The sequence below is a fragment of the Panthera onca genome, chromosome A2 (assembly GCF_046562875.1).
Source record: "Panthera onca isolate mPanOnc1 chromosome A2, mPanOnc1 haplotype 2, whole genome shotgun sequence".
Taxonomy (NCBI): domain Eukaryota; kingdom Metazoa; phylum Chordata; class Mammalia; order Carnivora; family Felidae; genus Panthera; species Panthera onca.
This window is the reverse complement of record NC_138340.1, coordinates 154,453,554-154,470,408: the sequence shown is the minus strand read 5'-3', so window position 1 is coordinate 154,470,408 and position 16,855 is coordinate 154,453,554. Positions and strand designations below refer to the sequence as shown.

The 16,855-nt window shown below is 38.6% G+C and overlaps 1 protein-coding gene across 1 annotated transcript in view; it reads left to right on the top strand.

The window, feature by feature from the left end:
- KDM7A (lysine demethylase 7A) overlaps window positions 1–16,855 on the top strand; it is an 82,044-nt gene that overhangs the window by 25,863 nt on the left and 39,326 nt on the right. The window contains exons 2-3 of the mRNA XM_060633931.3: window positions 9,707–9,792; window positions 14,447–14,564. Of these exons, the coding sequence (XP_060489914.1) occupies window positions 9,707–9,792; window positions 14,447–14,564 (204 nt within the window). The remainder of the gene's footprint in view (window positions 1–9,706; window positions 9,793–14,446; window positions 14,565–16,855) is intronic.

Below are 16,855 nucleotides of genomic sequence, written 5' to 3'. Positions count from 1 at the left end.
ACCTAGGCCGGGTAGATATTGCCTGGCTTATCGCTGTCCCATGAGCCCACTGACCTCAGAGTTAGAATCTAAAAGGAAATATGAAGGCGGGTTATAAACTATCTTCTATGTTCCTGGAGGTCATTCACTTCAAAGGCTACTTCCCAGCCTCTTTGATGATAGTGTGGGGCTTTGGAGGTCGTAGTCGAGTAGTTTGGTGCTTTGGGTGAGAAGGTGGAGTTTTGATACACAGGTTAAAACTTTTGTAAGGAAGGAAAATTTTAAATGAATGAATTTCTTTACTAGAGCCTTCTATCATCCAAGAAAGGATGAAAAATCTACTAATTCATATGTTGAAAGATCTTTCCCTTTTTTACCAACTGTTTGATGCCTTTAGTTATTGTACCAAATTCTTAAAAAAAATTAAAGCTGGATGGACTTTTTTTTTTTTTTTTTTTTTTTAAGTAGGCTCCATGTCCAGTGTGGGGCCCAATGTGGTGCTTGAACTCAGAACCCTGAGATCGAGACCTGAGCTGAGATCAAGAGTCGGGCACTTAACCCACCAAGCCACCCAGGCAGACACCCCAAGCTGAATAAACTTAAACAAAAGTTGCTTATAACTTTAACACAACGTATTAGTTTTCAGATAGGTATTCTGCATAGTTAATAATCAGTAGAAATTTGCTGGGATTATGGTGGTGTGGGGACACTGTGCTTAGCCAGGAGAAATCCTGAGCTCAACTCAGGAAATAGAGTATGTAAAATAGCTCAATATCAAAGTGTGAAAATGTAGCAATAAAATGTTGAAGGACTTTCTGTGGGGCGATCCAGTGAAGTTTCACCGAGAAGTTGGAATTTGAGTTGAGTCTTTGAAGACTAGGTAGTGTGGATTGCTTGGTGAAGAATGGAGAGAGAATTTGAAGCAAGAGGAATAATATCTAATGAAGTCCACAGGACAGTAAGATCTTAAAGAATTTGGCCACCCACCCTTCCAACCACAAGAGTAGAGAATATAAATGGGAGCATTATCTAAGAGGAAAAAAGAATGCGTGGCAGATCCTACGGAATTCTGGTTAGTCATTAATTCAATTCTGTTCTTGTCAAGGGTCCAAAAAAAAAAAAAAAAAAAAGCCAGCTAAGCAACAATTTCAGAAGATTAAGACAATAGAAAGTGCTAAAGTTGTCACTGTCCCACTCACCAAATGGCAATAGGGCTGTTCTTCTATAGATGGAAGCTATTCAGCAAAGGTCAGATTGTCACCCCTATAGAAAACCACCCCCAACACATACACACACTAGTCTAATAAACATTTAACGTTTTGCTGTTAGGAAAAAGGGCGATTTGTATATGAAGGAAAGTTTTATAAGAGAAATAAATGGAGAGACTAAAGGGTTGACAGTGATTCTTACAAAATTTGCTTTCAGAATTCTGCATTTTGTGTGTCCTACTCTATTTGCTTTTAACATACCTGTTAAAGCTGTAGTGATTCTAGAATTCTCTTAATGTAGGGTAAGAAGTGGAAAAAGTTATCCCTCCTCTGGGAAAGAAACTGAAATGTATGTAGTAGTTCCTTTTACTGCCCTTCATAGACCTGAAATAACCTTCTTGGTTTGGGAACATTTAATTAAAAAAAAAATTTTTTTTAATGTTTGTTTATTTTTGAGAGAGAGAGGGCAGTGCAAGCAGGGGAGGGGCAGGGAGAGAGGGAGACACAGAATCCGAAGCAGGCTCCAGGCTCTGAGCTGTCAGCACAGAGCCTGACATGGGGCGTAAACTCACAAACTATGAGATCATGTATGACCTGAGCTGGAGTCAGATGCTTAACGAACTGAGCCACCCTGGTGCCCTGGGAACACTTAATTTTGTGTGTTTAATTTGATTTTTTAAAATGATATTTTATATGATTGAAGAGATTTAAATAATTTATCAACTTACTGCTTTAGTAAAAAAAATAGTGTACCAAATTTACTATAAAGTTCTGAAATTAAAAAATTTTTTTTAAATTTTATTTATATTTATTTATTTTTTTGACAGAGCTCATAATTTACTGGAAATATGGCCTGTGAAACCATTACAATCCAAATTGGTAAAAGATATATTCTGAACTTTATAACAGAAGCTATAGAAAGGAACAAGAAAACCTAACTCAGTTGTCAGCTGTGATTGGAGTCAGGCAGGCAGTGATGGTCCACAAAGTGGTGATTTCTGAACCAAGTTTGAAGCACAGGTAGGAGTTAGTAGATCAGACACATAGTGGACGAGAGTATAGCTTCACCTCATGCAGACATTTAGCTTGCTTGATAATCATGAGGGCACATAAGGTAGTGAGAGGTTCTTGAGTAAAATGCCATTTATAATGTTTTGGTTTATTTTTAGTTTTTATCTTGATAAAAACTTAAAATTCTTAGACTCTGAGAAAAAAATTTTTTTAAATGTTTATTTTTGAGAGAGAGAGACACATGTGAATGGGGGAGGGGCAGAGAGAGAGAGAGGGAGACACAGAATCCAAAGCAGGCTCCAGGTTCTGAGCTGTCAGCACAGAGCCCGACGCAGGGCTCGAACTCAGGAACCGCGAGATCATGACCTGAGCTAAAGTCAGACGTTAAACCGACTGAGCCACCCAGGCACTCCAGGTTCTGAAATTTTAAAATGAATGTTGGTGAAAATGTTTTGCTAGTTGATGAGAATTGTCAAAACCTGAAAACATCACTGACATTTTAGTGTAAGAGATTATATTGGGGAGGGGGGTGAAGAGTAGAAGCTGGAGAGAGGAACTAGGGATCTTTGGGGATTATTAGCTAAGTTTTGCCTAAAGGGTCCTAAATTAGTTCAAATGGCCCTATCTTCTTCCCTAAGCCTTGTGGGAGTCACCCTTATTTATGTATCTTAGCTATTGATAGATGAGTTTGTGTTATATGTTGAGTTAGATTTTCCAGGACATTATTTTCTTTTCTTTTTTTTTTTTTTTTTTTGAACGTTTATTTATTTTTGAGACAGAGAGACAGAGCATGAACAGGGGAGGGGCAGAGAGAGAGACAGATACAGAATCTGAAACAGGCTCCAGGCTCTGAGCCGTCAGCACAGAGCCCGACGCGGGGCTCGAACTCACAAACCGTGAGATCATGACCTGAGCCGAAGTCGGACGCTTAACCGACCAAGCCACCCAGGCGCCCCCAGGACATTATTTTCTTACTTAATTTGGTGTAACCGTCACTATTTAAGAGGAATGTGGCCATAGTCGAGGTATGACCTGACAAATCTGAGTTTCTGGAAGTGTCAAGTTGGCTTCTGTGCCTTTGAGTTTCTGCTCTGGTTGGAGTGTAGCCTCTACTGCTGGCACCTCACGAACCTCCCTTTCGAGGCTTGGTTTGGAGCTCTGACTGGATACAGAGAGAGCTCTCCCCCATCTCGCTTGCTTCTGTGCTGCATCTCAGCACGCTGCCACTGCCCGTAGCACTGTCGGAGAATCTGCTTCCTTGGATGTCTCAAGCTCTAAACGTTCCGCTACTTGAGCATAACCTCTGCCCCTCGCGGATCGCTTGCTCACGGCCTCCGCTGAGGCGCATAGGACCACACTGAGCCGCCTCAGACCATCTGACCATTTTTTCGCTTTCACTGCCTTTTCCCGTCTTCCTGCCCCTTTTGTCAGCTCACACTGCAGCGTCCATCATTATGTTAACTTCCTTGGAAATACCCTCACCTCTCTTTCTGGTCTTTGTCCACAAAACCCCAGCTCTGGACAGACCCACTCTCCTTCTTTGGGCCTGTGTTGAACACTGCCGAAAAAACATCGCACACATGGGCAGAAGTGGTTTTACTTGGAATTTGTGGTCACAGACCTCAGGCGGACTCTCAACACTGCCTGGCAGTGTGACTGTGTTTCTTGGTCTTTCCTTCTTCGGGTCGGCAATTTTATACTTTCTTCCCTAGCTCCTCACGCCTTTCTTTTCTCACGCTCTCCACACTCAGCTGATTATCTCACACCAGACTAAGCTGAGAAAACCGAAGCCTTCAGGCTGTAGTGTGATGTCCAATTTATCAATTTTTTCCTTTGTTCCGTGTGCCTGTGGGGCTGGATTCAAGGCATGAAGATTTACTCCTCTGCTTTATTTGAAGAGTTTTATAGTTTTAATTTTACATTTAGGTGTATGATCCATTGGAGTTAATTTTGGTATACGTATATGGTGAGGTCCCAATGCATTCTTTTGCGTATTTGTTCATTTCAGGAGCATTTGTTGAAAAGACTATTCTTTCCCCATTGAATGGTTTTGTCACTGTCGTCGAAAATTAGTTGATCCTAAAAGTAAGGCTTTATTTCTGGGTTCTCAAGTCTGTTACATTGATCTGTTGGTCTGTCCTTATGCTCCTACCACACAGTCTTGATTGCTGTAGTTTTATATGTAAGTTTTGAAATTTGGAAGTTTGGATCCTCCATCCAATGAATTTTAACCTTTTCTTTGGGTTATAGAAACCTTTTTGGGTATAAGAAACCGTGGGCCCAGGACATGATACATAAATACGTAGAAAATTTTACATAGGGTTTATTTTATTGAAGTGGAAATTTATAGTCTTTCAGTTAAAAAAAAAAAAAAAAGCTTTATAGGGACACCTGGGTAGCTCAGTCGCTTGAGGGTTTGACTCTTGATTTTGGCTTGGGTCATTGTCCCAGGGCGGTGGAATCAAGCCCTGCGCCGGGCTCTGTGCTGAGTGTGGAACCTGCTTAAGATTGTCTCTCCCTCCCTCTTTCCCTCTCCCCTGCTCACACACTCTCTCTCTTTAAACAAAAAAAAAACAAAAAAAAAAGCTTTTTAAACAATTAGCATATTCACCTTTTGCTTTCTATGGAAATAAATGAAATAAATTTAAATTGGACAAAAAAAAAATAAAGCAATTTTCAGTCTGCTCAAAAGTAAATTGCACTTACCTGATTTAGGTACATGGATTGAGTGTTTGAATGGCCTTGTCATGTTATTTATTTATTATTTTTTTTAATTTGTGTTTTTGAGAAAGAGAGAGACAGAGCGGAAGTAGGGGAGGGACAGAGACAGAGGGAGACACAGAATCCGAAGCAGGCTCCAGGCTCTGAGCTGTCAGCAAAGAGCCCGACATGGGGCTTGAACTCACGGTGAGATCATGACCTGAGCCTCAGTCAGATGCTCAACCGACTGAGCCACCTAGGCGCCCCCGTCATGTTATTTTTGACAGCTGGTTTTAACTTTTTTGTCTTGATTGCAGCGAGCTCTACTCAGAGTCTCAATGACTTTATGGTAGCAGATGTACTGGATGGAGTTCACACATGAAAGTAGGCTTGTTTGCGGATATTCAGAGATCTCTAAGATTTTTTTTGATATTTTGCTATGGTCGTTAGATTGCTACATTTCAGAGTTTTTGTTGCTTAATTTTTTTACATGGTTGTAAAAATAAGATAGAATTTTATCCTTAAAACGTTTTAATTATGGGGGCATCTATGTGGTGTTTTATTTCATTGTTTAGCTTTATATTGTTTGTATATGGAAATGTGATTGCTTTTTATGTCCTGATAACACATCTAGCAACCTTCTTATTGATTCTTATCGTTTATGTATAGGTTCTTTTGAGTTTTCTGCATATGTAACCGTAGCATTTGCAAATGGTAGCTTTTTTTTCTTTTCTAATTATTAAACCTTTTAACCTTATTTTATTACACCAGCTAATATTCACTAGAACTGGTAAGCCCAGACATTCGTCTTTTGTTCTTAATCTCGGACCAATTTCATGTTATTTGCATAGAATTTTTTAGAAGTATCCTTTAACAGATTATGGAAGTATCCTTCTAGTCTTGATTTTATTAGAGGTTTTGTTTGCTTTTTAATCATAAGTAAATGTTGAATTTTGTTGAGAACTTGTCTTGCATTTTTTTTAAATGGTCATACGTTTTTTCTTTTAATCTGTTTAATGTAGCACATTTCACTGATTAAAATATTTAGTGTTAAAACCACCTTGCATTCCTGAGATAGGCCAAACTTGGTATTTGTATGTTTTCTCATAAATGAGAGTGGTTTGTAATTTTCCTTTCTTATATCATCCTAACTTTTAGTATCAAGTTATGCTATCCTAAGATGAGGTAGGGAGTAAGGCTTTTTGTCCTACCCTCTGGTGCAAGTTTTTTTTTTTTTTTAATTTATTTATTTTGGGGGGTGCCTGGATGGCTCAGTTGGTTAAGTGTGGGACTCTTGATTTCGGCTCAGATCATGATCTCATGGTTGGTGAGATCAAGCCCCGTATAGGGCTCTGCATTAGCATGGTGGAGTCTGCTTGGGATTCACTCTCCCTTCCCCTCTCCACCCCATTTCTCCCCCTCCCTCTCCCCCACTCCCTCTCCCTCTCTCTCCCCCTCTCTCTGCCCCTCGCCTGCTGTCACACACTCTCTCAAAATAAATAAAATAAAACAACAAAAAAAGTTTGTTTGGGGCGCCTGGGTGACTCAGTTGATTAAGTGCCCGACTTTGGCTCAGGTCATGATCTTGAGGTTCTTGAGTTCAATCCCCACATTGGGCTCTGTGCTGACAGCTCGGAGCCTGGAGCTTGCTTTGGATTCTGTGTGTGGCTCTCTTTCTGCCCCTCCCTCTCTCTCTCTCTCTCTCTCTCTCTCTCTCTCTCTCAAAAATAAATAAACATTAAAAAAAATTAAAAACCAAGTTTGAGAGCAAGACAGTATGTGGGTGCACATGCGTGGGAGGAGCAGAGAGAGAGAGGGAGAGAAAATCCCCAGCAGGCTTGCACTGTCAATGCAGAGCCCTATGCGGGGCTTGATCTCACCAACCCTGAGATCATGATCTGAGCTGAAATCAAGAAGCCAGTGCTTAACTGACTAAGCAACCCAGATGCTCCTCTAGTGCAAGAATTATTTACTCTTTGAGTATTTGATAGAATTTGCTTGTGAGGCCATCTGGGACTGGGATTTTTTTTTTTTTTTTTTTTTTTGGTGGGACAATTTTAAAAATTACTAAGTAACAGTTACAGGACTATTCAAATATTCTATTTCCTTGTGATTCAGGTTTGTCTGTCTTACCTATATTTTCTAGTCTCTCAGCATAAAGTTGTTCATAATACTCTCTTTTACCTTTAATGTCTATAAGAATCTAGTTTCTACCTCTTTTCATTCCCAGTATTGGTTATTCGTGTCACCTGTTTTTCTTAAACTTGCTAGAGGTTTTCCCAGTTTTGTCTTTTCAAAGAATTTTTGGCTCCGATGCTCTGTTGCATGGTTTGTTTTCTGTGTCATCAATTTTGCTTTTTTATTCTTTCTATTTATGTTTTAAGGCTTATTTTGCTATTCTTTTTGTAACTTCTTCAGGTGGATGCTTATTAGTGTATTGATTTCAGCCTTTTCTAATGCATGCACTTAAAACTGTATATTTCTGGGGCACTTGGGTGGCTCAGTCGGTTGAGCATCCAACTTCGGCTCAGGTCATGATCTTGCAGTCCGTGAGTTCGAGCCCCGCGTCAGGCTCTGTGCTGACTGCTCAGAGCCTGGAGCCTGTTTCGGATTCTGTGTCTCCCTCTCTCTCTGACCCTCCCCCATTCATGCTCTGTCTCTCTCTGTCTCAAAAATAAATACACATTAAAAAAAAATTAAAAAGAAATAAAAACACTTTACTTTGTAAGGGATATTTAAAAAAAAAAACCTGTGTATTCTGTTTATAAATTCTGCATCCCACAAGTTTTGTTATGTAGCATTTTCGTTAGTGCTCACTTCCAGATAATTTCAGTGTTTCGTTATCTGTTGACTTATGGGTTACTTAGCAGTTTATTTCTTAATTTCTAAGCACATGAAGATTTTCCATTTAGCTTTCTGTCATTGATTTCTAGCTTAATTGAACTGTAGCTAGAGAGTTCCTAATTTCAGACCTTCAGAATTTGACTGTGGTCCAGTGTATGGTAGCTTGTTACCAATGGTCCATGTATGCTTGAAGGAATGTGTGTCCTAGAGAGGTTGGGTAGAGTATTCCATAAATGTCCATTAGTTCATGGTTTTTTTTTTTAATCCTGCAGTTCAAATCTTGTGTATTTAGATTCTTGTTTGACCTGCTTATTCCATCAGATACTGACAGAGGTGTCAAAATCTCCCAGTACAGTTAGTTGTTCCTGTTATTGTCCTCCTGGGGAACTGAAAGTTTTAGGCTTTATCGCATATTTTTTACTTTAGATTTTGTGTTGCTTAATTTTAATATAGTGTACTTTCTTTTGATTACTATTTTCATGGTATTTATGTGTCCATCTATTACTTTCAATCTTTCTGTATTCCTGTTTTATGTATGTCTCCTGTAACTAGGGAAGTCCAGCCAGGTAATCTGTAGCTTTTAATTGGAACAGGTTAATCCATTTTCATATAATGTAATGACAGAGGTCATATATTTTAATTTATACCTCCATCTTATTTTGCTGTCTCTATTTCTTTTCCTCTTTTTTTTCCCCCTCCTGTTTTTGAATTGATTTTTTTAAAAATAAATTCTTACAAATTCTATTTCTGCTTCGGTACTAGTGTGGAAGCTATACTTTCTTTAAAAAAAATTTTTTTTTAATCTTTATTTATTTTGAGAGAGAGACAGAGTGTGAGCAGGGGAGGAGCTGAGGGGAGGGAGACACAGAAGCCAAAGCAGGCTCCAGGCCCTGAGCTGTCAGCACAGAGCCTGACGCGGGGCTCAAACTCACAAACTGCAAAATCATGACCTGAGCCGAAATCACTTAACCCACTGAGCCACCCAGGGGCCCCTGGAAGCTATACTTTCTATTTCCGTTCCTTTAGTCATCTCTCAAGAAATTCTAATAGGCATTCTCAACTTAAGGTGATGTTAATCATCACCTTTCCTGTCCTTCCAGGATAAGTGCCTGAAGAGCCTGTAACTCCTTTTGTCCTTTCCTTACTCAAGTGCTGTTGTTATGTGTTTTAGTTCTCTCTATATTTTTAAATCTCACATGACATTATTTTCGGTAGTGAGTCTCCATGTAAATTTACCCATATATTTATTACATTTTTTAGCTTTTCACTTTTTTCTTGCATCCAGACCTCTCTGTGATCATCTCCCATTTTCCAGAAGTATGTCCTTTGCATTTCCTGTGCTGTGGGTTAGCTGGAGGTGAACTCTCAGGTTTTGGTTCACTACAAATCATTATCCCCCCTCCTTCTTGAAACATATTTTTAACTGACTACTAAGTGCTAGGTTAATAGAATGCTAGGATATAGGAGGGAGGGAAGAGGAAGAGAAGAGAAAGAGAGCATGAGAGCTCTCTAGTCTCTTCTAAGGACACTGATCCTGTTGCATCAAAGCCCCACCCTTATGACCCCATTCAGTCTTTATTACTTCTTAGAGGCCCTGTCTCCAAATACAGCCACGTGGAGGGGTTAAAGCTTTGGCATGTGAACTTTGGGGGGACACAAACATTGAATCCACACTAGGTGACATTTACATAATGGTTGAGCTCTTGTGGCTTATAATTATATTATTTCTGATGTCTCTGCTGTTAATAGTGAATCATTTCCCATGTATTTGGGCATATTTTTGCCCCATAATTATTTAGCAAGTGTGTAGGGAAGAGAATAAAATTTGTACATATGTTTCTGGAATCTACAAAATTTGTTGGTGAAGTTGTTGTACACTTCGCAGCTAAATTCTAACCATCTATTACAGTTAAGTAAATATTTTCAACTTATTTACATATTGATTCTATTTTTCTTTATCTTAGCTGTGTTGGTGTAGAAGAACATCATGCTGTTGACATTGACCTTTATCACTGTCCCAACTGTGCAGTTCTACATGGTTCCTCCTTGAGTAAGTACTAGAAGCTTAAATAAAAACTGAAGTTTAGAATTTAATGTGTACAGGGTGCCTGGGTGGCTCAGTCAGTTGAGTGTCCGACTCTTGATTTTGGCCAGGTCATGATCTCATGGTTCATGGGATCGAGCCTTGTGTCGGGCTCTGCACTGACAGCTTAGAGCCTGCTTGAGATTCTCTCTCTTTCCCCCTCTCTCTGCCCCTCCTCCCCTCACGCTTGCATGTTTTTTTGTTTTCTCTCTCTCTGAAAATAAATAAACATTAAAAAATAAAAAGAATTTAATGTGTACATGACAATATTTTAATAATACTTTCACTAGTTATGTTACATCCACTAAGAACTGTAGGGGATATTTTTCTGAAGATAATGAGAATGCACTTTCTGTCTGAACTATTGAATAACTTATTTCATAAGTCAAAAAGATTAAATGAAAAAATATTATTCTTAATTGCCAGTGCAAAGCCCCCAAACTCAAGGACATACATTCAAAGTTTTCAATTTGAGAAATGTGAAAAATTTGCTAATTCTAGAAACTGATATCAACTGCTTTTATTTCTTTATAAATAAATTTTAAAAACCTTTCAGTAATATTTGGGACAGACTTTAATGCACACACATGCATTATATTTTTAGGAGAAAATTAGGGCATCAATATGCTAAAATATTACTTACGTTTTCTGAATTTGGTCATCAGTTTGAGTATGGCCTAGAGTCCTGCCCAACTTGAAACCACACCCCGTCCAGTCCCATTCTGAGGAAGACCGAAGCCAGACCAAGTGTCTGCCTGCACTCTTCTGCCCCAGGGGCAGGACACAGGCAGGGAAGTTCACACATCCTCTGGGGTGTACCAGCGTCACACACAAAACGATATTTTACAGATGCTTCAGAAGAATAGACTGGAATGTTAATGGTCATTGTGCAGATGGAAAGTAGGGATAACGTTTAAAAGGTTTTGAAGGATGTTATAACTTTCTTTTGTAAAAAATGTAGACTACAAACTAGCATTTTTGTGTTCATGAGACTAGAGGGAAAAACCAGGCTTAATCATTTTGCAATAGGAAGAAAACTTTACCTGAACATACTTTGATATACACTTGAGTGAGATGTAGGTAACCTATCCAACCTTTTTAAATGCAGCTTTTTTCCTAGTATTTTTTTCTTCATAGAAATTTTTTTCTGAAGTTGTGGGCAAGTAATTACTTAAGAGAAACTTACTAGCAACTGACTGCTTATCTGTTAGAAATATTAGTAATTTATCTAGTCTCTTTGTAAGAGATTGAGAAATTTAAGCTGTAAGAATACATTAAAATATTTCCTTGTAATCTACAGGTTATCCATTTATTAGTTACACAGTATAAAATTTGAGGTTAACAAATTGGTAGAATTGTTAGTGTAATTGATCAGTTTATGGTCATAAATGTTTTTAAAAGTTCTTATTTTGTATAGCTGTGAAGTATGTGGCATATAACTTGTAATAATTATTGACCAAGTATAATTCTTAGAGGGAGTAACCAATACTGGGTTGTTATTTCAAGAAAGGAAACGGAACTAAAATTTATAACAGTTTTAGTTCAGAATTCAAGTATGTAATCCCAAAATGAAATAATTTGATTTTAATTTCTATGAAATACCAGTGGGTTACTATGATATTTGATGCACTCTATTTTCTGTTTTTCCTATGTGATTTAATTTTTTAAAAAGCTTGTCATCCTCACTAAATTGATTTCACAATCCATAATGGATCACGACCTGCACTTTGAATAACGATGCTTCAGAGAGAAGCTTGACTACTGCCTGGCCCTGGCCTATATGCTTCTCATCCTTGAATAACATAAGGTCAGGCATTGGTTATCTTCTGGGCAAGAGTCCAGCTCTGAATACCCACAGGGAAAATGCCCAAGATCCAGTAATTTGTTTTATCTTGATCTAAGGCTCATTTTCCCCACCCCCTCACCCTCCACCCTCAACTTGGGTCATCGCTTTTGGCCTCTTTCCCTCTGCTGTTAAGCCTCTCTTGCTGGCTACCTAGGGCTTCTGTCTTCTCAGAATTCCCTGGGAATTCTTATTATAGATACTATTAGTCAGTATAATACCCACTTGGTATAGTGAATTTAGACTTGACCCTTTTAATGGGAATCAGGAACTCTATTCAAGGGCAAGTATCAAAAAAGCCCAATACTTAAATACATACCTCAGTGCTCCTCAGGCACATGGAAGCCAAACTCAACATTTTCTCTCCCTAGGACCACTGCTAGAATATTCCTTCCCCTCAGATATTCAGCCACCTTCTTGCAGTGGCTGATTTTATGTGTTAAGCCTGTTGGCCTAACAGGACATTTACAGCATTCTGTTAACATCATGCAAGACTGCTTATTTAAAAGGAAAGAGAAGTAATTGGCAGCTCATGGGATGCCCCGGACACTGTGCTAAGAAGTACTTGACCTCTGTCATTTCCTTTGATATTTGTAACACCTTGATGTGAGAAAAATATTATCTAACCAGCTCTTTCACGTAGCTGTTTGGTAGAGCTGGGGTTTGAGCCCATAGCTGTCCAGTCCCAAATCTGTTCTAATTCTAATCTGTTTTGCCGAAATGAAAATTAAAACAGTGTAATACCATAGTTTACTTATCAGATGGGCAGCCTTTTCTTTTTCTTTTTTTAAATGATGATGCTCACTGTTGATCCAGGGTTTTGAAATGGCTGCTGCTTATATGTACACTGGTAAGAATATGAGTCACCTACTGCTTTTCTGGTAAGAGTATGAGTTACCTACCACTTTTCTGGAGGCAGTTTTGCAGTATGTAGCAAGTATCTTCATAATATTGAATCTTTCTTCTAGCATTTCTAAGAATTTATCCTGAGGAATTAATGAGGGAAACAGATTGATGTATATGAATATTAATCTTAACTTTGTTTGAAGAAAGATTCAGAATGAGCTAAGTGCTTAAGAATCAAAAAAAGGATTATAAAATGATGCATCTACATCTACGTCTTAAAATTCTAGGCTGCCTTTAAATTGCTTTTGAATATTTAATGAGAAAATGCTCCTGATAGAATAAGAAAGGTAAGCAGGATGAATATCATGATCCCAGTTGAAAATAAAATGGGGTTATGAATCTATATATATGTAGAACAGAAGCCTGAAATGAAACACCCTTGAATTTTACAAGTGATTTAAATGAGAAAAAAATAACAGACGAAGGATACTAGGAAATGGTATTTTCTAGGAAGGTTGCTTTAAGATCCTCAGTTTTTCTCATGAGACTTTTAAAAAATGGGATTTACTCTTCTCCATGTTGAGGGTCTGACTGCCATGAATTACTTGGGAATCTTGTTTTAAACTCTTAGATATGAATAAGGCTTATTTCCCCCCCCATTGGGTATTTAGTGTGACTTCTTATCCATATGAAGATCCAGTATTATTTTATTATTATGATCTTTGTAAGGTGCAGGTTTAAAATAACTTAGATTCATAGAGTTGCCCCCGCCCCATGTTTTATTATGACATTGTTCTAACATACAGGAAAAGTTGAAAGAATTTTGCAGGAAGTACCTCCAAACTCACCATCTAGGACTCTGTTAACATTTTACGTTATTTGCTTTACTGCGGTCTGTGTAACTATCCCACTGTCTATTTGTGTATCCACTTTTTTTTTTTTTTTTTGATGCATTCTAAGCTGGTTGCAGACTTCAGTACATTTCCCAGAATCATGAAGGTTTTAGGCTTAAGAGTGATTTTCGAACTTAAAAAAAAAAGATAAAAAATTGACATCTTACACCGATAGCAACAAAAGGGGTGTATGTGGTGCTGCCCTGGTGCAAGCAGAATGAGGTCTGGAGTTCCCTTTTCGGCCTCTTCTCCATCTTTGCTTTATCAAGGGTTTCTTGACACAGTTTGAAACACAGCCCTCCTGCCTTCATTTCCACTTGAGAAAACTGGACCCAGTCATGTTCCATGACTTGCCCAAGGTCGTGGAGTAAGTCATGGCTGAACTAGGAGTCAAATCCAAGTCTACTGATTTTGATTGCCGTGACTCTTGAAGATCGTAGCCGCCCAGAGCTGTAGCATCACAGGATCTTGGCGTTAGAACTAATCATAAAGTTATTTGTTCTGTCATTCCTCTTGTTTTCCTTTAATTATGATGTAGCCACCTGCTCTTCTTTTGTGGCAGTGTAAGCATGCTTATTTGGGGAATAGATCTTGACATAAAAGAGAAGGGAGCTGTGCTGTTGGAATAAATTTCCGATGTGGAATCAAAGGTCCTATCCTGAGAGGATGACTTGGATGATCCGTAAAAACCATATTATGACGTAATGGTCTAGTGAAAATCATGATTTAAAATAATTGTGATATTTTATAGTATGTGTAAATGTGGCTATTATAATGGACTCCCTGCTAATTTGAATTTGTTGCTTTCATTAAAAATTTTTTTGAAATAAAAAGATTTTTAAAAATCCACAGTTAATTGCCTATAATTGCAGCATTACACAAAGTAAAATTTACCTCTTCAGCGTGGAAATGCATTAAAAAGCAGGTGTGTTTGTACTTAAACAGTTGTTATTTCTGATTATATAGAATATAACTTTTAGAAAGTGCATGGTATCACCAGTTACCAAAACTGTTTTCTTTTTCTAATCTGAAAATCCAGTGAAAAAGAGGAGGAACTGGCACAGGCATGACTACACCGAAATTGACGATGGCTCCAAACCAGTGCAGGCTGGGACCAGGACTTTTGTTCAGGAATTACGTTCTCGAGTCTTCCCAAGGTATGGAAACTTGTTGTGACCAAAGACAATTGGAGAGAGTTACCTGGTCACGTGACATTATCGAAAGCAATGTTTTCGAATTTCGGGTTGCAACCCCATTCTCAGATTTTTACCTTTCTTTTTTAATTTTTTATAAATGAAATAGAAAATATCGGCATGTTGTTAGCAACAGGAATAAGTAAGTGCAGTTTCACGAACTATTGTGTCCTGTATGTGTACTGGGGTCACCTTATAAAAATATATTCACTGTTGATCTCTGTCCAGAAACTCTGAGATACACTAAGCCTGGTGCTGGGTTCCTTCTGCTGTACAGCTGCTGCTTCTCTTTCTCTTTTACCTCATCTCTTCTGATTTTCAAACTCGGGTTTTTTTCTTAGGTTGTTTGCATCTCTCTCTCTACCCTAGGGCTACCAGAGGGACCCATAACCATGGCTTGGCCTCTCTGGGGGCACCAGGACTGGGCTTCTTGATTTTTTAAAGTTAATGGAAAGTGTTTGACTTATCTGTGGCTCAAAGAGAGTCAAAAGTATGATCCAGCTTTGAATCATGCTAATTGAGATCATTTCCTGCTCGCTGCCTGACATCTATTTAAAGTGATAATGCTTAATAGCCTTTTACACAGATCATATCCAGGCTTGTGAAAGAGGGGAAGCACGATTTAAATTTAAATCACAACATCACGTGCAGCCTATTATGGAGTTATTTCAGATCCTGTGACTATAAAACCCTTGACGTTGCCTCACAGCCTTTACATTCCGGTCTGTCCCCTTCCCCTTAATCCTTAAACAGAAACCTAGAATTGATACGTGCCTCGTGTTGGCTCCCTCAGGTCTACTGAGGTTTCCACAGTGGTTTCCACGTGACTTTTGTGATATTAAAGTCCCTAGTCTCAACATTACTCTTTTCTCAGTTTCAAAGGGGTTAGGAGAATGTTTGTTTTCCTTGATTGGTTCAGAGTCTAGGGCCAGAGTTTCCGGCCTGGGCCTACGGACTGGCTTCAGAGAGGCATGTGAGTTTCTTACAACTGTATAAACAGTTCAGTGTCAGTATGTGAATGTACATTTTTCAGGAAGAGGAGCCATAGCTTTTATTTTTTTCGAATAGGTTTGTGACCCAAAAGAATAGTGTTAAAAATCCTGGCTATGCCGGTGGCTTTTCTGCCAAAGTAATCACTAACGAGAGCAAGTTATGGAGATGGTCACAGATGTCTAAATTGTAATTACCATTAATTAAAGGTCTTTGGTTTTCTTTTGTTTAACTCTGTAAACCTTCATATCATTTAAAACCAGAGAGTGACAATAATTAGTTAAGTTACACATACTTGATGTGATTAACACACCAAGTGTATAAGATAAAGTGAATGGGTTATCTTTCTCCTCCCCTATTTTAAGACTTAGTGTAAGCCTTTTGTCTACATAATTACATTTAAGATACTTATGTTTAGGAGCGCCTGGGTGGCTGAGTTGGTTCGGCGTCTGACCCTCGATATCGGCTCAGGTCATGATCTCATGGTTTGTGGGTTTGAGCCCTGTGTCAGGCTCTGCACTGATGGCGTGGAGCCTGCTTGGAATTCTGTCTTTCCCTCTCTGTCTCTCTCTGCCCCTCCCCAGCTCATGTGTGTGTGTTCTCTCTCTCCCAAAATAAATAAAATAAAGTATTTTAGTATATAGATGTATGAATATATAAATATATATGCATCTAATTTTTTAAATGGGGTTATGTTATGCAAATGATGTGCAGCTTTTTAAATTCTATTATATTTCATTTGTGTCTTTCTCTATGTGTGCAAAAATGTACCTCCCTCCTTAACTGCTGTGTAGTATGCAGTTGTGTATATTCGCCATAATTTACTTAACTGTCCCTCTGTGATACATGTGTAGTTTGTCACCAGTTTTTTTCTCTTGCAAATACTAAATTTGAATAGGTTTAAAAAAAAACTATGTTTTTAAGCACTTGTGTTTATGTATTTTTGATCGACAGGGGAAGTAAAACACCAAACGTTAAAGATCAGGGTGTACAAGTGATTCGAAATTCTCCTTTAGGTTGGAGTTCAAGGAAGTGTTTGATTGTCAGAGGTTGGGGAAGGAGGGAAACTGGGGGGTGGGGGGGAGTAGAAGGTAGTACAGAACTCAGTGAGTCCGGTGAAGGAGATCTACACCCTCCAAATGTAAGACTGTCCAGGAAAAGTCTATCTCATTTTGGGGAGCCTCAAACCGACCTTTTCTTATTGAGAGGGTGGACAGAGCCAGTAATTCAAAGAACTGGTACCTCTTGTCTTCTCTTTGACGGCT